This window comes from Peromyscus eremicus, chromosome 8b, assembly GCF_949786415.1.
Source record: "Peromyscus eremicus chromosome 8b, PerEre_H2_v1, whole genome shotgun sequence".
NCBI lineage: Eukaryota > Metazoa > Chordata > Mammalia > Rodentia > Cricetidae > Peromyscus > Peromyscus eremicus.
Window position 1 is genome coordinate 46,467,389 of NC_081424.1, and position 25,336 is coordinate 46,492,724.

At 43.1% G+C, this 25,336-nt stretch overlaps 1 protein-coding gene across 1 annotated transcript in view; it reads left to right on the forward strand.

The window, feature by feature from the left end:
- Ust (uronyl 2-sulfotransferase) overlaps positions 1 to 25,336 on the forward strand; it is a 289,547-nt gene that overhangs the window by 146,745 nt on the left and 117,466 nt on the right. The window contains exon 3 of the mRNA XM_059272763.1: positions 22,042 to 22,197. Within this exon, the coding sequence (XP_059128746.1) occupies positions 22,042 to 22,197 (156 nt within the window). The remainder of the gene's footprint in view (positions 1 to 22,041; positions 22,198 to 25,336) is intronic.

A 25,336-nucleotide genomic window follows, 5' to 3' on the forward strand; every position in this document is an offset into this window, starting at 1 on the left:
GCTTCCTCTCCCTTGTTTAGATCATCAGATGCTAACTGTTGTAGACTGTGTTTAGTTTTCAGTGTTTTGTGTCTGATATTGGCCCTCAGAAGAAGACGTGAACACAGTGAATCTCTTGGTCTGTGACATTGTGAGAAAGATCTTGCTAACTTGGGGACTCCAGCTTTATACCCTCATCCCCACCCTCCATACTCTTGCCCACGTGGTCTCTCTAGGCACAGGTATGTTCCACGTCCCCTTCCTAACCTTTTCTGATATTTCCCAGGATGAATGGGGAAAGAAACGGGGCTCAGCTTTATCACACTACACACCCTTACACATACTCATGGTGAGATTTTGTTCCCTTAAAAAAAAACAAAAAAACAAAAAAACCAAGATTTTGTTTGTTGGTCTGTTCTTTTGAAAAAATAAAAAAAGCTAAGTGTTTTAAAACTTATTTTGAAAAACATGGTGATGGGAACCATGTCTGGGATTCTTTTTACTAAACCTCCATTTGTACTTTGGTTAGGTTCTTATTAGATGTGGCAAATGGACACACACCCTAGTGAGCCTGAACTAGCCAGTGACTCACCTTTGGTGATGTGCCCTCCTTAGGAGGCACGTCTGACACCTAAGATTGATGGCTACGGAGTTAATTAGGTGCAGTGACTTGCAGAAGTCTCTGAGGCATTTCCTTAATAGTACACAAGACAAGTCTATTAATTATTTCTAACAAGGAATGATTAAATAACATCAGTTCGTAGCCAACTGCAAGTGAAGTCAGGCAGGCAGAGTGAGGCCCCTTTGATCCGAGCATCATTCTTTGTTCTAAAAGGGAAAAGATCCATGAAGACAGAACTACCCCCCTGAGGGAGCCTGCAGCGTATTTAGAGAAGACTAAATTCTTATAGATGAGGGAGTTGAGGATAATGTAGTGCCCGCTCTGTACTGACTGTAAGTCCGATGGATGGATGGGGATATGGGGAGGAGCTGGAGATGTGAACCTTTGCATCCTGAACAAGTCAGAGCTTCCTTTCCTAACTGGATTTGCATGTCAGTCATTTATAGTGTCTGCCTCTCCAGGCCCCTCAGTGCCCAGCATCTTGCTGGGACAAGATGTTGGGTTGGGCTTACACATCACTCCATCTTGGTCTGCCTTCAGAACACACACATCTGTGACAAGGACCTGCTGAGGGGTCAGTGCTCCAGGCACCTGCCATGAGAAATGGCCTTGGGTCAGCTGAGTGTGTGTGTGAAGGGGAGCAGAGAGAAAGGATTCATTTGGAAAGCTTCACGCTTGGCAAGAGAGGTAAATGTCCACAGTGCATATGGTGGCTTCCTTTTTTTCTTTTAAGAGTTGATTTTCATACTGAGAAATTATCCCATTGAAAGTATACAAATAAGCAGTTTTTACGATATTCATGAGATTGTGCAATGTCATCATTCTCCAGCCTCTAAGAAGCTCTGTACCATTGACAGTTATGTGCCCCCTCTCCCATTGATCCTGGCCTCTTGAGACAGCCTGCTGGCTTACTGACCCTCCCTCCCTCCCTCCCTCCCTCCCTCTCTCCCTCCCTCCCTCTCTCCCTCCCTCCCTCTCTCCCTCCCTCCCTCCCTCCCTCTCTCCCTCACTTCCTCCCTCCTTTTCATTGTTTTTTGTTGTTGTTGTTTAGTTTTGTTTTTTGGGTTTTTTTTGAGACAAGGTCTCACTGTGTAGCTCTGGCTGTCATGGAACTCACTATGTGGACCAGGCTGTCCTGCCTCTGTCTCTTGAGTGCTGGGATTAAAGCCATGTGCCAGGATGCCCAACTTGGCCTGTTGACTTTCTCTCTTGTGGGTTCACAGGCACAGAACCAGAAGCTCTGTGGCCTTCCCATATGTTTTCTGTCACTAAGCATATGCTGTCAAATTTCCCACACTGTGGCAAGTGGCTTAGACAGTGAAATAGGATTCTGTTGAATAGACATGCTGCCTCTTGGGTACCTGTTCCTCCTTCAGTAGGCATTTGAGTGGTTTCCACTTCTTAGCTATCTACTCATACCAGATCATGTGTACCAACAGTTCAAAAAGGTTTCTATGTCTTTCTTGTCAACATTCTTGATTATTCTCCATGCCTTGCGTCAGTCACCTGGTGTAAAGTGGTATTGAATCCTGAAGAACCTTTATTTCACTGTTGGCATGCTCTGTATTTTAGGAAATCTCTGCCAAGCCCCAGTGTCCCTGCCTCATTATTCTTAGTTACAGCTCTAAGAATAAAAGTCTTTGGATGAGCTAGACATAGGTTATCTTCTGTTTCCAGATGACACTGCCTCCTGGATGTGTGGCTTGGTTTGCTGAGCACCTTGCCCACTCCTGTGCTGAATGAGGCTGCCCATTCATGATCAGGGATTGGTCAGCAGCGTGTAGTCTGGAATTTCATCCCACACTCCATTTCTGTGAGTGCCTTTGTCCGGGGCATGATCTATGCAACTCGCAACTGAATTTGGCTCCTCTAAGGCCAGTAGATTGCTCCAGTCTCAACTGGGCTCATAACTCTGACTCTGGACAAGCAATGTAATGTGCACATGCCTCAGTTCCCTCAGCAGTAAGTAATATTGGTAACAGTAAAATCCTTATGTCATTTATTTTATTTCTCATTTATACATACACATGTGAGGCATATGTGTGCAGTATGTGTGCACGTGTGCTTCCCAAAGCCAGAAAAGAAGCACTGTCCACGTTATTACTTGGATATAGGCTCTCTCACTGACCCTGGAGCTGGACAGGAAGCCAGCAAGCTCCACCATCCTTTGATCTCAGTCCAGACCCCCAGGCACTAGGGTTACAGGTGCATATAGCCATGCCTGGCTGTGCTGGGGATTTGAACTCAGATCCTCCTGCTTCTGCAGCAAGTACTGACACCTGCAGAGCCATCCACTCTGCCCCTCCAAGTAGTATTTTGATGATGAAGTAAAACGAACATTTTAAAACAGCGCATCTAGAAAACGACAAATTAAACTGTTTATGAAATAGAAATTCATTTTGTATCTTGTCCTTCCATGCTTTGCTCGAATATTCTTTCTTTTAGAAGATGCGTTAGTGAGCTACAGTGGTCTACAGGCAAAATTAAGCTTGATGTTGCAACTCCCATGATTTAAGATGTTGTTTTTATATTCTTAATAATTTTAATTAAAAAAATATGTACGTTGTGTGAGTATGTGCACACGAATGCAGGTACTCGTGGAGGTCAGAATAGGATGTTAGAGTCCCTGGAGCTGAAATTACAGATGGTCATGAGCTGACCATGGGTTCTGTGAACTAAGCGAGCGTCCTCTGGAAGAAGGGCAAGCGCTCTTCGCTACTGAGCCATCTCTTCCTCTCCTTTAAAAAAGAAAAAGGAAAAACAAACCATGGAAGAATGTGTGATGCTATGTTTACGAGTTCTAAGGTTTAACATACTTTCGAGTATTCTAATAGGCCCTCTACAGTAAAAGTTCACCAACCTGGGCTGTGGCGCCTTCTCCACCTGTCGCTGCCCCCAGCCTGCCCAGCCCCCCTGAGGCCTGACCCTGTATACAGGCGCCTTCTCATCTCACACTAGCTCCGCCATGGCCTTTGCACACAGAATTCCCTGGCCCTTCCCTATCAATAAATCCCCTGCTTCTCAGTAGGAAGTTAGTACCATTTGGGGGTTCAGAAGGGACTGAGGGAGTAAGGCCTCAGAAGAACAATATTGCCTGAGTCCTGTGCAGATGGGGCAGCTCCTTCCCATGCTTTCCACTGAGCTGAGCAATATCTGTGGTCCAACTTCATCCCGAAATCTATAAGTATGGTAGAACATGGTGCATTTTCCCTGAGCCCTGATACGTGAGCTAAACTTCCAAGGTGGATATTCTTTGTGTTTGTGAGTGTGTGTGAGTGTGTGTGTGTGTGTGTGCAGGAGCATATTGTGTGTGTGTGTGTGTGTGTGTGTGTGTGCATGAATGCACACATATGCACCCACCCATGCATTCATGTGCAATAGGCCAAAGGTAAAGTCAGGTGTCTCCCTGTATGACTCTACCTTATATTTTGAGATCATTTCTCTCATTAGAGTAAGCCTGGCTGGCCAGGAAAGACCCTGGGATCCTCCTGTCCCCGTCTCCCAGCGCTGGAATTACAGTCATGAGCCTTCAAGAGCCCAGCTTTTTCTGTAGGCATTGGGAATCCCAACTCAGGTCCTGTGCTAAAAAGCACTTTTCCTACTGAGCCGTCTCCCTGGCTCCACCCAGAAGTATCTCCTCAGGTATTTTCCACTGCTGTCTTGGGAGGGAGCTTGGCCTGGATATAACTGGCCCAATCCATTGCCCTTTGGTAGATGCTGGCAGGATCATATGATGGCCTTGCTTTCAGCCACACACTGCAGAAGTCCTCCTCAGGGCGACACTGAGAGGGAGCCAAGATTTGTTTTTGAGTTTTAGTAAGAGAAGCAGCCCTGATTCTGCCTGCTTGATTCTGTTACTTTAGGGCATTTTCAAAGAAATTCTCTCCTTATTTTTCAAATATTCCTGTTTATGTTGGATTTCTCCAGCAGAAATGGGTGCCTCATCTTCACCATTGAGTTCTGGCCAAAGATTGATGGAATTGGCTGTGCAAATGATTGATGGCATGCAATTTTTAAAATTTGTTTCTGTGAGCTGTGTGTGTCAGAGATGGGGGAGGAAGAGGGGGAGAAGAGAGGAAGAGGAGGAGGAGAAAGGAGAGGGGAGAAGGAAGAGAAAAAGGAGAGATGAAGTGAGAGACAGATTAGTTTATCACTTTTTTTTTCAACAGACAGGGAATTTTTTTTCAAAACATTGACAATGCAAAGAAAGGATTTGCAACTAATAATAACACTTAATTTTTCCATCAAAAGAGAAGTTAAAGAGAAAAATAAATCATTTGAATATATAGTAGGTTTTTTTTTTTTCCCAAGCTAACAGCCGGTGGAGTAGGTGGAATGAGGTCCCAGTCACATTTCTGAGCAGTCACTGCCTGTGTTCACTCTCACTTAACATTATTCCTCTGAAACTTCAAAGGAATGGATTATAAATTCCTGAAAAATAACATTGCATTTTTCACCCTTGGATGTCTTGATCCTCTCGATAAGGTCACGCTTCATGATGGAGGAAGAACACAGTTTTTAGCCTTGGGGACAACTTGCAGAGCGGGGCTGAAACTTGTTTACTGACTCCAGGTGCAAGCTATAGGGAGTTTTGATAATCCATGTTCTTGTATAAAAACTGGAAGAGAAGGATACGAGGTTGGAGGGATTCTCCAGCTGTCTTTTTGAGCACATAAGTGTTTTGTTTTTTGTTTTGGGTAGACCTTATTCATCCTCAGAAGGGAATCTTTACCGTAACTGAGTCCATCCCCAATGCTGCACAAGTGGGATTGACTGGTTGCCCAGGAGGACATGTGTCTTAGTTATTTTTCTATTGCCAAGGAGAGACACCATGACACAGTCAAGTTATAGAAGAACGAGTTTATTAGGGGATTACTGTTCCACAGGGGTAGAATCCATGACCAGTATGGCATGGAGCATGGCAGCAGGCAGGCAGGCATGGTGCTGGAGCAGTAGATGAGCGCTCACATCTGAAGACAATGACTACAGTACAGAGATGGAGAGGGAGAGGGGGAAAGGCTGAGAATGGCTAAGCTTGGGGGACCTCAAAGCTGGCTCCCAGTGATACACTTTCTTCAACAAGGCCACACCTCCTGGTCCTTCTCAAACTGTCCCACCAACTGGGGATCAAAGTATTCATATTTATGAGCTATGGTGACCATTCTCATTCAAACCACCTCAGTGTATATTTGTAACAAAGGTTTGTTCTTTATACCGTTGACTTCCAACCCTAAGCATTTTATGAACTACCCTAGAATTGTCCTGTGATGGGTTTGGGAAGCTCTTGAATGAGAGTGACCACACCTCAAGAGGACTTTCCTGCTGTTTTGTTCACAGCTCTAGAATTTTTTTTTTTTCTTTTGGTTTTTCAAGACAGAGTTTCTTTGTGTAGCAGCCTGGCTGTCCTGGATCTTGCTTTGTAGCCCAGGCTGGCCTCGAACTCACAGAGATCCTCCCACCTCTGCCTCCAGAGTGCTGGGATTAAAGGCGTGCGCCACTACGTCCAGCTCACGGCTCTAGAATTTTAAGCTAAAAGCCCTACAGCTGGCCTGTCAATGTGTTGTGGGAACTTAAGGGACAATTTGAAACTAGAGCTTGATTTTTCTCCGAGACCCATGACATCCGTGGCCATTTTAAATACTAAACAAACATTTAAAATTCAAAGAAAAAAGGTATGCATTTCCATTAGACTAAAAGCACAGCAAAATTGAATGCCCCAGCAGTGCCTCTGTACCGCCTATGATTGCCTCTTTAAACTATAGCCACCCCCCCATATTAACGCATTTCCTGCATTTTATCTCACTTACTGATCCCAATATGAACTTTTCTGACAAAGCCCCATCTTGTTGCTCAGTCACATCTGCTCCAAGTGAATCCATTTGCATAAAAAAGAAAAAGGGACGTGGTTGTTAAAATCCCCCACCATGTAGGCAGCATGACATTTTTCTACGGGAGAACAATTTAAATATCTTATTACCATCTCTGGCCAAGAACATCTCGTGAATTCTGGCTTCTCATCTGAAGCTAACCTCGCAGTTCCAGTTTGCCTTGTTGCTCATTCTCCGTCTCCTTTCCTTGCGTGGGGTGATGTCGTTTCGTGTAAGGGGGGAATGTGTGCCATCACTGCCCTTCTCCAGCTGTCGGCACACCTGGGCTGGAGCAGCTGTTACTACAGTGACACATACAGGGGCAGCTAGCAATTGCCACAGGTTTTCAGACCTCCCCGTGACACCACCTTCCTTCCTTTTCTATAGGTAAAGAATGGGATTTCCATGAATGGTTGTTGGAAGAACCAAGAAAAAGTGTCCCTTTGAGTTCAGGGTATGGCTGCCATTGTCGGTTTCCTGTCCTTTGTGCATTCTCTCACTGTCTCTTCCTCTTTATTGGAGGACTGACTTTGTTCAAGTTTTAACCTAAGGGAAAGGACTCCTACCCTCAGGTGGAAGATGACTAATTAAACCCTTCCCTAGTTCCTTTTTTAATGGTTATTAAGATTCGTTCAGGTAGCCTGGACCAAGGATATCCATTCAGTAAATTCCGCAGGGCCTTCTAGTAAGATTTTCAGATCATAAAGGAAACATCTAGAAAAGACAATCTTATCTACCCCTGAACTTTGCCATGCTGCAGTTGCGGGCTGAAACTGCAACCGCCATCATGGGACCCAGGAAAACCCAAGCCGAGGATGGTGCTGATACAGGAGAGTAACGGAGCCATTGAGAACAAAAATGAAGACTGAACCCTAAATTCTGTTTTGTAAAACAATGTGTTTAATTTTTGTTTGGAGGAAAAAATATTCTCCTTGTTGTTTGAGTTGGGTTGTGTTTCTAGTTACCTATAAGCAAAGGCACCCTCGTGTTGATAGATGAAGGTGAGATGTCGTGCAGTCGTGGGATCTCACAGCCGTCTTTCAGCCAGTTGTTCTTAGCTGTTGCCAATGCTTTTGTTAGCTTGCTGACTTTCTCTGCCCAGATGGACAGCCTGGGAACTCCCTAATGCAAGCCAGCAAGCTTTGGGTATACTTCTCAAAGGGACCTGACTTCCATTTGAAGTTACACATGTTTTACAGATAATGTCTGTTGATTAAGCGGAGGCGCTCGTGGCTGGCCATCGCCCGTGGCAGCCATGCTGACTACTGGATGCTGCGGTGGCGGAAAAATCACCAGCCATGGTTACCTTTCTAGAGCTTTATTGGGAAAGAGAGGGAGAGAGAAAAAGAGACAGAGAGACAGAGAGAGACAGAGAGAGAGACAGACAGAGAGAGACAAAGAGAGACAGAGAGAGAAAAGGAGAGAGAGAGACAGAGAGACCATGCGGAGGGAAGAGAATACAGAAGGAGAGAGTGCAGAAAAAGAGGGCACGCCCGCTTTTTAGGCTGGAATGCCGTTGCAGGCTGGTGACATAATTAAGGACACAATCCTTACAATATCACCTGAGTTCCAGCTGAAGGCCTGACTCCAGAGTCCCAGCAGACCAGAGAGGGGAAGTAATGTAAGCTGGAAAAGGAGTTTATTCAGTATGGTCACACTGGGAAGACATGGGGCTAACGACATGAGCTCAGCCTTTAGGTGTTTGTAGCCACTCCAGGATTAGCTGGGGGATGGAAAGAGTGTGGGGGAGGAGAGTAAAAGCCAATGTGGTCAAGTGGTCCTGGGCAGCGAGTGATCTGGTTGACTAGTGTCAAGTCCTAGTTCAAGTTCCTAGAACTTGAGATAATCTGGGTCTAGGAGTGGTCTACTCAGGCAGAGAACAGGGAAGCAAAGCGGAGGCAGACGAGTCTAAGATGATGGGTCCACTTTCAAGTTTGGGACAACAGTTGGAGGCTATTAGACACTGTTCCAGTGGCCTAGAACAGGATATTGGAAAAGCTGACAGTTAACAATCAGTTGATCATGACAGCCCTGTAAATGTTGAAAATATCTAAGCTGATGTTTTCTTGGTGTGTTTTTTTAGCCTTGGATTAAGGAGTGACTAGGTAAATTTAGAGTTAATTAACTCGTGTTGCCAGTGTTTTAGATGACCATTCCTTAAATGATGAACATGTCTGTATGCGCAGTTCAGAAGGAATCCAGTCCAAAGTTTAAGGTATCAAAAAGAATCGTACAGTATGCGAAGGCAGAGAGGCCAAGCTTCAAGTTATCCCGCACGTGCCCACATGTCTGGATGAAGGACCGTGCTCTCAGCAAAAGCACTTTCTAAAGAAGTCTCTACCGTGACTGCACGGTCTATTCATATGCCGTGCTCCCTCTGAAACCTCCCAAGGCTAAGTACACCACTCCTGTTTTTATCGTGATATTCACATCTCTAGAACATGGGGAATCAGAGTAAGTGGCACTAGTGTGAGTATTTGTTTCTTTGGTTAAATTGTGATTTCATGCAGGGCAGGAGACTGCTGGTGACCTTGTACACTCATTCAGTGATTTATTGTGTGGTAGCTATTGAGCTGAGCAGTAAAAATAACAAGAGGAAGAAAGCGGATGTGGCTGCTGCAGCCATGACATCTAGAGTCTAGTTGGAGACAGACGGTGAAATAATTACAATTCAATTAACTGCTTGTTACTAACCCAGTGACTGGCATGTAGCAATAGCTCAATACCTATTTATTGAGTTTGATCACAGAATACTCAATATTTCACCTCTTTTGGAGGCTGCCCCAACTTCACATGGTAGTGGGCTCCAGAAGCACGACAAGTCAAGCCCTCAGCACGAGGCTCATTTTTAAGTCTATGTTTGTGGGGGTACTTACTAATACCGCATCAGGCAAAGGAAGCCATATGGCTAAACTCGGGGGTCCAGGGAGAAGGAGGTTATGTTGTTTGTAACTGGAATAGGCATAATTGGTTAGAAGCCATTCCACTGCCAATCTGCCATACTATTTTAAAATGTGGGTTATGTTATAAAAACTTTAAGGTTAGCTAAGGAATTTAAGCAATGATCAGTTGAGTCCAAGAATAAGTTTCTTGCTGCAAATTCACACTCAAGAAACCAGAATGTGATTGAGACATTTTCATGGAAAATGATGGTGTGGTTCACAACAAGTGATGTAGGGAAGCTCTGGGTTTTACTACCTTTACAAAGTGCTTTGATGAGAGAGAGGAGTGATAGCCAAGTGTGGCTATTCCTCTCCAGGTTTATGTGCTTAACAATGAGGGCAGTGTTCTCTTGTGAAGTTTATATTAAGGATGATTGACTGTTTCTCCCCCAACTTCTAGAGGAGACGATTCTGAATTGAATGGTTGTCCTTTGCCAACAATACCTGATATAAATTATGGAATCAATCAATAACCGATACTTCTCATTTCATTATAGTAAATGGAATTTTAGATTGGGCTCAGAGGATAAAGCTGTAATTAGAAGTGAGACCACAGTAAAGAAAAAAAGCTTTAAGAGTAGGCTTCAATTGCAGGAGTCCATATACATGAAGGCATCTTGTTAGGTAAGTTTAATTTGGAAAGCCATGTGATTAAGAGATGTGCTAAAGATCTCAACAGAACCAGGCCAAGTGTGTGTACATCCAGTAGAAAGATCATCTGATCAGATGCATTTCCATAATTACATATTCTGATCCAAAAGTTAATACGAAGAACCAATTGAATTAATACCAAAGATGGAACAATGCCAAATGAGGACTCCAAGGCTTCCTCCATCATCACGAGGAAATCTGCACCTCTCATTCCCAGAGTTTTGTCTCCTAAGGACGTTTGCCCGATTGAGTGCACAGCACACAAGAAAGGATCAGAAGTGACCAGAATCTGGATTCACTGCCGTCTTGGTACTCACATGACTTCAAGATCATCAGCATAGCCAACACACATGCAGGCATACAGGAGGAGGAGCTTGTAGACAGGTGCCCAGCTCTTCTGGGTTTCTCCATGTAGTGTTGATAGTAAAAACCACAAAGAAGGTTTGAAGGGCTGACAGGAGTGGAGAGAGGCTGCCAAGCACAGCCATTTCACAGTACCCCTCCCTCCCATACATGTAAAAGCAAGCCTAAGTCCCCAGAGGTATTTGGGAATATCCCTCCCAGAAGGCTTGGCCTCTCCCACCTTGCACTCTTCTCTGCTCCTTGTGCCTCGTACGTGTAGCGTGTGGCCCTTATTGTCCTTCGACTCCATGGACACAGCTTCTTTTGACTGAGCTGTCTGAATTTTTGTAATTGTAACATTTTTGGTATTTAGATATCGTTTTTATGAACTTCTTTCTGTCTGTGATGTGTGTGTTGGCCAAGGAAAGAAGCAGAGAGCCATCTGGAATTCAAAATGAATGTTCCTCTTTAATTATGCAAATTTTCTGTGTGTTCATTCTTTTGAACTTCGCAGGTATCCATCTTCTTGTCCACAGCATTGATGGCACTCATTTAATGTCACCTAAGAGATGAATTCTTCATCAAACTGAACAATGAGGAGCTCTCAGAAGCTCCAGTGGTGGGGGCTTTATCATCACATCCAAAAAAATGTACCTCTGTCTCCTTGTGAATGTGGCTTCTTTATTTGGTGATTGCGGTAAAGTGATGATGCCTTAAATGACAGAGATGAAGACATTAGATAGATCAGAATGCAATGAATATTTAGAAGTGCAAGATGCCACACAGACAAATGCCTGGATGGTCCATCAACACTATAGAGTCCTGGCTTCACAACATGGGATGGCCACAAGAAGGAAACTGTAGGTCCTCAGGTTCACTACTGCCGGGGACACCCAAGGAAACTTTGGACTACAGAACTTGTTCAGAGTCACTCTTCCAAATTCACTGGACCACTTAGAGTAACAAAACCACAGAGGACGCCAACATTTCATGACCTTCAGTCACCCAGGGAATGAACTTCTTTGCTATCCTTGTTCTTTTTTAACATTGCAAATTAGACAAAAATTCATAGACTTCCCTCTAGTTTGAGAAGACAATGAAAAGGACTACTTTATAGGATAAACATATTTAATATTTTCATCCCAATTGTTTATTAATAGACAGGCACATTACTAATTATCTACACTGTGCATCACAGAGAGACCCAGATGGACTTATTAGCTATTTTTATCTTTCTATAGATCGCATTAGACACAGAACTGCAGTAATTGGAAGCGGGGGAGGGAAAAGCATAAGGCTAAGATTTGGCACAGTGTCTGAGAGAAGATGGGTTATGAATGAATAATTAGAAGAGCACACAGATGTCATTTCAGACTTGTGGCTGGGAGGAGCTTTGTATCCAAGGGTCATGCACTGAGAGGAAATGGGATTTTAAATTGGTCCTCTGTGTTTCCTCTTTAAGAATGGAGGAAAGGCATCCAGAGGGTAGGAGTGGTATTGGCGATAAGAGTGTGTGTGTGTGTGTGTGTGTGTGTGTGTGTGTGTGTGTGTTTGGCAGAGGGCATGGCATGGGCACACTGATGGTCAGTGGTAAGTCTCAGTCTTGAGTTCTGGAAGGCATTAGCGGTAATCTTAAGTAGGGCAGGGAGCTGATTAATACTGAAATAATTAGGTAGACATAAAGTAGATTATTACATGACAAGACCAAACAAGAGTAAGACAGCTAGAAAAAATGCCTTCGCTTTCAAAATAGTAGTGTGCACACCAGTGGAGGTGGACCCATGTCATCAGCATAAATTACTGAAACTTTTAAGTTTTTTTCTGTTTGGAACATACATTTCTGCTTTGAATATATTTCATAGTAAATCAAGGCAAAGTCTAGTAGTGATTAAAAATTTTTGAGAACTTTGTACACAAACACTTCGTCTACATTGTTCATGCTTCTCTCTCCCTGCAACTCCTCTTTTGTTCTTCCCACAACCCCCCAAATTCATGACCTCTTCTTTAATCTCACACACACACACACACACACACACACACACACACACACACACACACATGATTTAGCATTGCCTATATGTGCATGTATCCAAGGGTGACTACTTGGAATTAGACAGTCTTTGTGGGAGTCTCTGGAGAGAACCGATTCTCCCTCTCTCAGAAACTACTCTTCACCTGGGGGTGCAACCTTGTGAAATCCCCCCCCAGGTTGGCATGTCAGCTGACATTAATCTGATGCAGCTGTCGTTCAAGCAACCATACTGTTGAAATTTCCTGAGTCCGCCAGCATGTCTTGAGGACATTTTCTTGCAGCAGGCATCCTGGGCCTCTGGTTCTGGCCATCTTTCCACACACCCTTCCGTGATAGTCCTCAAGCCTTAGGTTTGTGGGTTGAATTGCAGATGTATCAAGTGGGGTTAGGCACCCCACTGTCACGTACTTTCTGAATTTTGACCGGTTGTGGGTCTTTGTAGTGGTTCCCATCTGTTGTCGAAAAAAGCTTCTTTGATGAAGGGTGAGAGCGAGCTTCTCCTGTCTGTGGGTATAAGGGTAAGTGTTCAGAGCCATCTAGAAATTATATTAGTTTAGGAAAGTGGCATTAGTAGGTTCTCCTCTTATGTCTGTAACCTCTCCTGCTATGGGTAGGTAGCCCAGTTTACAGTATCGGGCATGAACTTCCCATTGATCTGGCCTTAAGTCCAGTTGTTGGTTACCCCAAAGATAAAAATGCCACTATTGCATCATTAGTTATATCTTGCTGGGCTGGTCATTGTTGTGGTTGTAGGCTTTACAGATAGGTAGGGCCAATTGCTCTCCTCCCTATTATGAGAGCCAGTTCTCATGGAGGAGACCATTTTTAAAGCATTTCTAGCCCATGGGTTAATAAAAAAAATACAGACTTAACACAATAACCTATTAGCTTCAGAAGATAACTTACTGGATGGTAATTCAGCCCTCCCCTTTTACAAATAAAGAAAACCTAGTCTTGAAGGTGTGAAGTCACTAGCAACATGGTATTATGGGAAACTTTAAAAATGCCGATTAGGTTAGTGAGTTTGAACTGCTCTCAAAGTCCTGTGGACTGTGCATAACAGGAATAAATCCAGACTCGACAAGTCCTGGCTGTGGCTGCCCTTGCTCTGGTATGTTTAACTATGAAGTGGAAATCCTGGAAAGTCACCAAGTACAATTTTATTCATTGAGGAAAGTCTGTTCCTATTCAGTGTAACATTGGCTCTAAAGGAATAATACTATGACAGTGTTGGATGAGAATTTCAGTTAACTACACATTCCGTTAAGCAGCACACCTGGTCTCTAGCCCATCTGGGTGAATAGTCATTCATCCAGGAGTATGTAATGTATGTAACACATGCTTAGGTGAATCAGGACTGCCAGCTCAAGGAGGGACCATGTACTGGCTGGTTTTGTGTGTCAACTTGACACACAGCTGGAGTCATCAGAGGAAGGAGCCTCAGTTGAGGAAATGCCTCCATGAGATCCAGCTGTAAGGCATTTTCTCAATTAGTGATCAACGGGGGAGGACCCAGCCCATGGTGGGTGGTGCCATCCCTGGGCTGGTGGTCCTGGGTTCTATAAAAAAAAGCATTTTGGGCAAACCAGGGGAGGCAAGCCAGTAAGTAGCACCCCTCCATGGCCTCTGCATCAGCTCCTGCCTCCAGGATCCTGCCCTGCTTGAGTTCCTGTTCTGACTTCCTATAATGATGAACTATGATCTGGAAGTGTAACCCAAATAAACCCTTTTCTCCCTAACTTGCTCTTTGGTCACGGTGATTTGTCACAGCAATAGAAACCCTAGCTAAGACAGACCACCAGCACACAATGAGATACAGTTCTCCAGGCCTGGCTGGGATCATGCAGGCAACCTTTTTACCTACTTTCATCTTTTAGGAGATAGGGAACCCTTTAAATCACTCGACACAGAAAGCTTGGGAGTTTTTGCAGTAGCACTGAAGACTCCTGGGAACCATTTAGAATTCCCAGCCCTTATCCTGAACCGCAGGTTCTCAACCTCCCTAATGCTGCCACCCTTTAATATACATAGTTCCTCAAGTTGTGGTGACCCCCCAACCGTAAGATTATTTTCGTGGCTACTTTATAACTGTAGTGTTGCTACTGTTATGAATCATAATGTAAATATCTGTGTTTCCTGATGGTTTTAACTGACCCTGTGAAAGGGTCACAGCCCACAGGTTGAGAACCACTGCCATAAACTGTCTCGTTCAGTGAATCTAAGTATGGAGGATAGATATCAGCATTTTTCAAAGTTCTACAAAGAATTAGGATATGCAGCCATTTGAAAACCACATATTATATTAAATGCTATTTTGCAGGGACTTAAGCATAGCATGGATGTTGATTCTTCAGTAATACAAACCCCTAGAAGAGTCCTATAGTCAAAGGCCATTGAAGTCTTGACCTAGACCAAGACTTCTTCTTCTGCCTCAAACCTCTTTTCTCTCCTCCCCCTCCTTTCCAGCAGGGGATAAGCCATTGAACTTGTAGGCTGTCATCTGGTGGTAGTTACTGCTGCGCTCAGGAGTTGGAAGGACTTCTGTTTATTTGGCATGTTCCACACGGGCCTGTCAGGCTCTGGGGGGTTGTGGCATTTGCAGAACTTACAAGGCAGAAACATAAAAATACATAATTCATAGAGGGAAATATTTTGGAGGCTCCTTCACTTTTACAAATTGGCCATAAAATAGAAACCACAGACATAACATTCATATACCCATACTAGCCAAACTTGAATTATTTGAGTCGGCAACAATGAAGGCTTTTGGTGGATAACTCCTCTACAGGGCACCAAGCAAGACTATGAATTCAGAACATGTGCCCAGAGATTAATAGGATCCTTCAAATGAGGGATCCTTCAAATGAGGGATGCCAATTCCCTACCCAACAACTGACAAACACCTATTGGTGAAAATGGGGTTTGTGGGTTAGTGTCTTTTCACAGTCATTAAGTGTCCCATCTGAAGAGATTTTTGCTTGTCTATACATGTTCCCTTGTACATTACTGTTTCTTGCTTTTCTCCTTTTTGAGTGGAAGGCTTTCATCATCTCCTAGGCAGCCATGCACGTCACTGGCCATGGTATAGTAGGGGAAGGAGCGATGTGGAAGCTCATCCTGCCAGCTCTTCTCATTAGTGGTGTTGACACTGAGATTGCATTCGTTCCTTTGAGGGAGTCCTGAGGATGGAGGAAGAGGCTAATCAACTTCTGTCGGCTCCACTTAGGTAGCCAGGTAACACCTGAGTAATGTCGCCCTTAGTGACTGTGGTGGGCGGCTGCTGAGAAATAGCGTGCTTAATGAGGCTCCCTACATGCAAGACCCAAGAAAGGAAACAGTGTTTCTGCCACAGAAGTCGAGCAAAAAGCTCCCTTTGCCTTTTGATTTGATGGTAGAGCAAGGAGATCCTGGGGTTCAGAGAAGCTGAGAGCCAGGTTTCACTCATTTATGTGACTTTTGAGCTTTGTGACCTTGCAAATGGCAGCTGACCTTTCTGGGCTTTGTTTTGTTCATCTAAATGTAATCCCACTCTCTCACGGGAGTTTTTTTGAGAGACTGAAATGACAAAGAGGATGGAGAGTTCTAGCCAAATGAAACAGATTGGACTGTGGTGGGTGATAGTACCGCGCCATGGGTTGGGGTGCACGCATTATTCTGAGTTGCTGCTAAACCCCAAAACCCATTGTTCAAGGGACTGTGTGGTCTATGGAGAACAGGACAGTGCATGGGGGAGTGACATAGAGGTTAATATGGTTATTTAACCCATTTGATTACATAAGCTCTTAAAGAATTGCCCAGCTAGATTAAAAGACAACGAGGCTATTTGATGTGCCATTGTTAGTGAGGATTAGGAAGGTTAGCTACAGGCCATCATTGGCTGTTGAGAGAGGGAGTATCATTTTTCTTTCTAGGAATGAGCTTCTTGATAGATCATCTGATTCCAAGTGGTCAGCCCCAAACACATGTACCCAGGAGCAGCACTAAATATACTCAGTGAATTTGTATGTGTGTATAAACATATGTATGTGCATATATGTAACAATAATAATAAAAGAAGAGGCCATGCATTTGACAGGGATTGATGAAGGGAGGGAAGAAACGATGTAAAAGCAGGACTCCAATATGAAATTCTTAAGAAATTAATTAAAACCATTTAGCACAGCACAGGGACCAAGACAGGATCCGTCTTCTAAACGTCTCATCCCTTTCCATCATCTTTCCAAACAATACCCTTCACATAATGGTGAGACTGCTTTTTAAAGCCGAGTTTCAGGAGCAAACCTGTGTTTCTCCCTGGAGCAGTTATGAATCAATTTCTTACTGTTCACTCTAACAGTAGCCAAACCCAACATATCGATTAAGCCTGTCTCACCTGCCCATCTTCAGCGCTTCTCCTAGGCTGTTTGGAAGACAATTTAAATTGCAGAGAGGTTTGTGTGTGGTGGGGTATCATAGTGTGTCTTTGAAGGTCACAAGGTGATTTGAGAAGCCTATGGGATGACACATTCCCCAGTTCCCATTTTATGGTTTCACGTCAGTGTTAGGTGGAAATAGTCACAGAGGGAACGGGGACGATGCATTCCCCCAATTCCCATTATATGGCTCTATATCAGTGTTAGGTAGAAATAGTCACAGTGGGAATATCGTATTTTCCCTTTGTTTTGAGCTTTTCCTGGAGGGGGGGATGGGGAACAAATGTATGTTCATCCCTGATAGGATTCCAGTGACAGACCATAGAAAGAGTTTCACTCATGTCTAGCCTAGTGAAACAGCGAGTTCAATGCAGGTTAATTACAGGGTCTTAGACAGTATATGGGCAGCTACACCACTAAGGAAAAAAAATATCCCTGGCAAAAGTTAACAGTCTATACATCCTCAGGGGTGGGGGAGGAGGGAGGCATGGCCTTGTCATGGCTTCCCCTCCCCCAGCAAAGGTTAACTGCTTTAAAGTCCTACAGGAAGAGACAGGGCCTCCTGAGACCTTTCCCTTAATAGCCCATAACTGCATGTAATCTTGGGGAGGGTTAGGGCCTTGTGAGACCTCTCTACTAACAATCTTGAACTGTCTGTGAATCCTATGGGGAGGGTGGCTGTGGAGCCACATGAATCCCTCTTCCATGATGAAAAGTTAACAGGCCTAATCTTATTCATAGATAGTTCCAGAGGACAGTGATCAAGTTATGCATGGGGGACAGGGTCTCAAGACACCTTTCTTTTCAGTTATTGTTGTAGATATAGATGCAGTCATGGTGTAGGGACTTTTTTTTAATCTTATATAAGTATCTCTTATAATCGAAAATATTTATGACTCTCTTAGTTAGGGTTTCTATTGCTGTGAAGAGACACCAGGACCACGGCAACTCTCATAAAGGAAACCATTTAGTTGGTTGACTTACAGTCCAGAGGTTCAGTCCACTATCAGCATGGTGGGACATGGTGGAGTGTATGCAGACATGATGCTGGAGAGGTAGCTGAGAGTTCTACATCTTGTGAAGGCAACAGGAAGTGAACTGACTCACTGGGTGTGGCTTGAGCATATATGAGACCTCAAAGCCCGCCGCCACAGTGACACACTTCCTCCAACAAGATCACACTTACCCCAACAAGGCCACACCTCCTAACAGTGTCACTCCCTTTGGGAGCCATTTTCTTTCGAACCACCACGGTGACTATTATAATTTGAGATCTCCCACAACACTAATGAAAGAGTTGCATTAACATTTTTAATGACTAATTCATTCCTAACTTAAAGGTAACTATTAGCAAAAGGAAGCCGTACAACAGTCAGTGTGGTTTTATATCTGGTCTCTGAGCAATTCAGGAGAAAGAATGCTTTCACCTAAGGTCTCTACCAAGTGCCCCACTTCTCCCTTTAGCCCTTCATAGATATACCTGCAGTCCTGGAATAGGGTACTTACTTGCATCTAAACTCCTAGCTCCTATGTTACAGAGGCAGATGTAACAATTCCCTTCAGTGATTCTTATTGTGTTACAAGGTGAGGGTCTATCAGGAAAGGCTGGTTTTTAAGTAATTTCTTTCCTTTTATTTTTTACAGTTATGTATTTATTATGTGTGTGGGAGAAGGTGCCTATGCCCTGTGTGTGGAGGTCAGAGGACAATTTTCAGGAACTGGTCCTTTCCTCCCACCATGTGAGTCCCTGGGCTCAGACTCAAGTTGCCAGGCTCAGCAACAACTGCCCTGGTTTGCTGATCCATCTTACCAGCCCCAAGCAATTTATTTTTACAGAGAAATTGAACTTGTGTTTGTATGGGCAGCTGTCACGCCTGTAGTCAGTACCTACCCTGGTTATACTGGAGGACCAAGTAACCAACGCTATATTAACGTTTTCACACTAACCTTGACAACCTAGGCCAAGCTCCTTGGCTCATACTCATACCTGCAAACTGATCTCTCTAAATATCTGGGTTGCCATAGTTACCAGAGAACAGTCTTTTGGAGGAGGGTACTTGCTGATGATATTCTAAGTAAAGACCTATTACTGTGACTATCTTTTTATCCTGATAACTTTTGTTAGTATTTGATTAGAAAGTTCATCGGGGTTTGAAGATTTTCCTGATTTCAAATTTTAGCAGAATCACTCTGTTAGCATTGGACAGCACATTAAATTCATCAGAGTGGCCAAGACATGGTCAGCATCTGCTGAAGCTCTTTGTATATACAAGGTGCATTCTAGGCAGTATGAGGATGCATCATAGAGGCCCAGAAGACTGGACCTGAAGATGTGGATATAAGAGAATAATAGGAATGGGAAGAATTATATCACAGTAGCATGTGCCTGGTTACTAAATGAATGATGAAGATATTATGGTTGTTTCTAAGTTCATACCTGTAAGCTATTTCAAGACAATAACTTACCCTGTATAGGTAGAGGGGAGTTTTGAGTGTGTTTGTGGCTTTTGTGCTGTGTTATGTGGTTTTCCTTTGGGCTTTCTTACAACCTTCTGTTATGGGAATATGCTGAATAAAAGAAACTTTTGATTATTGTTCATCAATTAGTGCACAATGCTGAGCATTCAAGACAGAAATAATGACTCTATTAGGGGTATAAATATTTAATCATAGATGCTTTTTATAATGCTTCTGTAGCCAATCAAGGTCATTATCACCGGGTGATTAGGAAAGAAAAAGAAATCAGAGAAAGCCTTGTTGGAAAAGATGAAGTTAAAAATATCTCTGCAGACGGCATCATCTTGTATGTAGAATTTCCCAAGTAATCCACATGGAAGGCATTATTAGAGTGCATTAATGAGTTAGCAAGATGACAAGATTCAAGGTCAATTTCCAAAAATTAGCTGTATTCCTGGTAATGGACCATCCAAAAATAAAATGAAGGAAATAATTCCAACCATACAGCATCAAAAAAATAAATTGAGACTATAAAGGTTTTCCATTGAACATTATGAGATAATCAGTGAAACAAATTAAAGAATGAAATCAGTAGAAAAGCAGCCAGTGTTCATGAATGGAAGACAGTATTGTTAGGATAGCAATCATCCCCCAACTGTTCAATGCATTAAATTGAATTGCTATTAAAATTTCGGTTACCTGGGAAATTTTTTGGCAGAAAGGTGATTATAAAATTCCTTTGGACATTTCCTCTGGGAACTTAAGGGACCTAGAATGACCAAAATCTGTTCTTGCACAGTCGAGGAACAAAGCTGAAACAATCACCCTTCCTAATTCACAACTTTTGTCAAAGTTACCCTAATGAAAGCAGTTAGGTTATGCACAGGATGAGCACAGACGAACAAGACAGTAGATTGTCAGCAAGGCTGACGGATGAAGAAAGAGCAAGCCATACACTAAATGTTGCTGGGACAACTTGATGGTCACCTACAAATGTACAAAACTAGGCCTGACCCAATGAGATACAAAGAATGAACTCAAAGTGGATCAGAAATCTAAGTTGTTAGGACTCAAGTGTAAAACCCTGAGAAGAAAACAGGTCTGCATCTTACGGATTGTCTTAGACAGATCTCAAACATGAATCGCCAAAATAAAATTGGATCCAAGCAAAATTTAAAACTTTTAGACTTCTAAGGAACCTGTCATGAAAATGAAAAGACAACCCAGAGAATAAGGGGAAAAAAACCATTTGCAATGCATGTCTTTATAAATAAAGAGAAGATAGGAATACAATACTCTATAAATGCATCAATAAAAAGGCAGCTCAACTTGGCAGTGTAAAAATTTTAAATATACATTTCTACAAAGAAACTAGAAAGTGACCAAGCACACACACACACACACACACACACACACAAATGGTCAACCTTATTAGTCACTGGGGAAATATATCTCAAAACCACAATGAGATATCACTTCACACCCACTGGGATGTTTATAATAAAAAAACAAAAACACAAAAACAGGCAGTAACAAAGGTTGGCAAGGATGTGGGGAAATTGGAAAGCTCGTATGTTGCTGATGGGAATATAAAACAGTGCAGCTGTATTGAAAACAGTTTGGCAGTTGCACAGAACACTAGAGACTGAATTGTTGTTGGTCCAGAAGCTCTAGGTATGTGTATAAGAGAATTTGAAACACATGTCCACACAAAATCAGGTACACACATCCTCATAGCAGTGTTGCTACGGAACATGATCTATGTGTCCATCAACTGATACATGAGAAGAGTCCAGTTTGTTCAAACAGTGGTACCTGGGCATATAAAAGGATGGAGTATTAAGTCACTGTGTGAATGTGTGTGTGTGTGTGTGTGTGTGTGTGTATACAACAGCTGATACTGGAAAATGTTCTACTAAGTAAAAGTCAGACATAAAAGACATGCATTTCATCTCATTTACATGATCTTTCTAGAATCCTCCATGTAATACCATGAGACAGAAAGTATGTAAATGGTTCCAGGAGCTTGGAATAGTGTGGGAAAGTGAAATGATTGCTAACAGGTATGAGGTTCTTCTGCTAGTGATGACAATTTCCTGGAACTTGATGGCGATAATGCTTTTATAATGGGGGGGGGGGGTGTCTACCAAAAAGAAATTCCTTAAATTGTTCTGTTTATGAGTTTGATTTTTATGATATATGAGTTCTACATCATTTTTGCTGTAGCTGTTTGAGACAGGGTCTCACTGTGTATTTCTAGCTGTCCTGGAACTCTCTCTGTAGACCAGGCTGTCCTGGAAGGCACAGAGATCTACCTGCCTCTGTCTTCCAAGTGCTGGGATTAAAGGCGTGCACCAGCATACCCAGCCTCTACATCAGTCTTTAATGCCACTGTGTTTTCCTTGATTAAGCTGGTCTGCTAAAGTCTGCCTTGCAAAAAGACATTTCTACTAAAGCACACACTCCTGTATTGTGCCTTTAAAGCCAGTTCACACGGTCGGTCTTTATAGACGTCATGTAACTTCATCAATATCAAGTCTGAATGAGTGCAGGTAGACCAGTACTCTCCCTGAAATATTATGAGGGGCTATATCTGCATAGTAGCTCCTCGCTTCTGCTCTTTGGAGCTCAGTGGAGACAATTGTCATTGACATGCCCAACACTCTGTGCTATCATGTGAGGGGAAGATTTGCATTCTTGTCCACGTCTCACGCTGCTTCTCTTCTTCTCCTTCCAGGTCCTTCCTTTCCCCAGCCAGGTGGTATACAACAGAGTCGGCAAGTGTGGCAGCCGCACCGTGGTCCTGCTTCTGAGAATCTTGTCAGAGAAGCACGGGTTCAATTTGGTCACGTCAGACATTCACAACAAAACCAGGCTTACTAAAAATGAACAAGTAAGTTGAATCCCCCATTGTTAAATCACGTGATTAGTGAGTGGGCACCTTATAGAAGACCTTCATGCCAGAGTTTCAATTGCCTGCCATATTTTTGTCAGGGTATAGAAGGAAATTTAAGGTAGGATTTGTGCAGGAAATCTGAAACTGAGGAAGCCTTCATAACTGGATACTTCAGTCAGGTCTGATGGATTGTGTACATTAACTATGGTCTATTTTGCTAAAATAGATTAACGCATAATGTCAAAATATTTAAACCAATGAATTAAATAAATAGTGCTAACACCTTTGGAGTCAAACAAGAAATTTTTCTTTTAGCATATCTTTCTTTGCATTTCCTCATCTGTACCTTAAATCTTTACAGTAAAGAGCAAACCTTCTTTGTGAAGGAAATCTGGTTGGCTGATGCAGAATAGGGGTCTCCTTGAAATAAGTTTAGCAGATCCTAGCTTCCAAAGCAACATTTGTTATATTCAGTGGAAGCAAAAGAGTCCCCTACTTTGCAGGGTCTTTTTTTTTTTTTTTTTTTTTTTTTTTCCCCAGAGACGGATATGCCTTTGGCAGGATGACAGTACTGTTGACTTCTGGGAAGCTCTGAAGGCTTGTTCTGCCTTGTAAACTCCTTGAGAGATAAAGACAACTGTATCCGTGGAGCTGCTGGTGTAGGAGACTTAGGTGCTGTATTCTCAGTGGTCTTTTTGCCAAGATAAAGTCTGTTGTCAACCTGGTTACTAGTTTCTCTTGTGATGAAAATATCCCAACCAAAGCAACTTAAAAGAGAGAATGGGGTGTGGGTGGCTGGAGAGGTGACTCAGAGGTTAAGAGCACTGACTGCTCTTCCAGAGGTCCTGGGTTCAATTCCCAGCAACCACATGGTGGCTCCCAACCATCTATAGTGAGATCGGGCACCCTCTTCTGGCCTGCAAGCATATATGCAGGTAGAACACTGTATACATAATAAACAAAAGGGGAGAAGTGTTTTTGGCTTGCACTTATTTGGGCTCATACTTCTAGAGAGGATAGTCACATCATTGCAAAGAAGGCAGGATGGCAGGGGCATGAAGCTGGCAGTCGGGAAGTAGAGAGTAAAAACAGGAAGTGGGACCAGGTTATGAAAGTTCAAAGCCCACTCACTCCCAGTGACTTAGTTCCTCCAGGAAGACACTGCCTCCTAAAGGTTCTATAACCTTCCCAAGCAGCAGCACCAACCAGGGATCGAGTGTTCAAACACAAGAGACTAGGGGGGGACATTTTACATTCAAACCACAACCTGGCATTCAAAAAAAAAAAAAAATGCTTCTGTCACTGTAGAAACTGACGTTACCCCATGAGTGGTACTTATTGTCAAGCTGGGATCATAATATTGAAATCTCAGCATGCGTCCTTTCTTCAGACATCATCTTCCCCTTGGAGGCACACAGAACCTTGTAGACAGAGGGGTGTTAATTTTAAGGGCTTATAGTAAATTCTCCGTAGAAAAAGAAAATGTTTAGGCTGGGGCATTGGCTCAGAAAGTAAAGTGTTTACCCCCAAACCATGAGGACCTGAGTTCAAACTCTTCAGCACAAACACAGAAGGCTGAGTATACACAAAAGGTCTGTAACCCCTGCACTGCGTGCGCTGAGGCAGGTAGATACCCGGAGCTAGCTGGGCATCCGGTGTTGCCGATCTAGAGAGTTCTAGGGTTACTGAAGTCTCAAGAAATAAGGTGGGGGTGGGGAGATTGATCAGTGGGCAAGAGCGCTTGCTTTTGTGTTAGGACCTGAGTTTGAATCTTTAGAACCTCTGTAAAAGTCAATAAGTATTGCAGATACTTGTAGCTCTGCTGGGACGAAACGGGGGGCATAGACAGGAGAGTTCTCCCCAGTTTCAGGGCCAGCTAGCCTTGCATATGCAGGGAAAAAACCTAGCAGAGACCCTATTTCAAAATAAGGTATAAGGTGAGGATGTACATAGTTGTCCTCTGACCTCTACACATGCCCTCCCCCACACACATATACCTGCATTCACACACACAAATGTGCATACACATACACAATTATTTTTTAAATAATGAGGTGGAGAGTGACTAAGAAAGACTGAAGTTGAACCCCTGGGGCCTCCAAAATCATGTTCATACGCATACACACACAATATGAGCACCCGTGCATATGTACATACTAAACACAGAGAATGAAAAGTGTGTGTGGCATATAAAACTACAGAGCTGGGTTTGGTGGCACATACCTCAAATCCCAGCATTATGGAGGCAGGGGCAGGCCCACCTCTATGGATTGAAGACCAACCTGGTTTATATAGTGAGCTGCAGGCCAGCCAGAGTTACATGTGACACCTTGTCTCAAAAGAGAGAGAAATGGAGAGGGGGGTATCATGTTTCATGCACAAATTGTTTAATAGTGTTGGAATTCCCTTGATCCCCTTACTTTGGCTGATTAGCGTCTTTTTACTACCCAGAAGAAAATGACTATAAATAAATAGTCTGTGTTCTTGTAATTTTATTATGGTTATTAAATTTTACCTTCCTTTGTATCCAAGTCTTAGGGCCTGCTTATCAGATTATACCTCAATGTTCCTATGTGTGCACGCCATGCAGAACTCCCAGATGTCTTGTTAGACTCCATCCAGGTGCTCACTGGTAAAGGCATGCAGACAGCCCAGAGAACCCAGAAGAAGGGACTAAACGATCAGACACCAGAATGTTCAGGACATCCCAGGGGAGAGAACACAAACCTCTAATGCTGAGTGCATTGTGGGAGTTTTGAGTAATAAGCCTACTTTGTTCCCTGCTTTAAATATCAGAAATGAAAATACAGCTGTAACTGTGAATGAAATAATTTAAATAAAAAGTTAACAAAAATAGCCTGACAGCAAAGAGGTGGTCAGGTCTAGAAAGTGTTAAAGACAAAGTCATCCTTCCCCTCTGAAGGGGCAGCTTTCATCTGTCTGGAATGGTTGCCTTGTCAGGAAGCCAGGGAATAGGCGAGACAATCTTTTTAGGTTCTTTCCAGCACTGTGATTCTGTGATACACTGTTATAACTTCTAGCATATTCCACGTATTATGGTTCTGATTCCTGGGGTCAGTGTGTCCAAGACTGTACTTCATCATTCATTGCCGATTCCTATTAAACTGTAAGATGA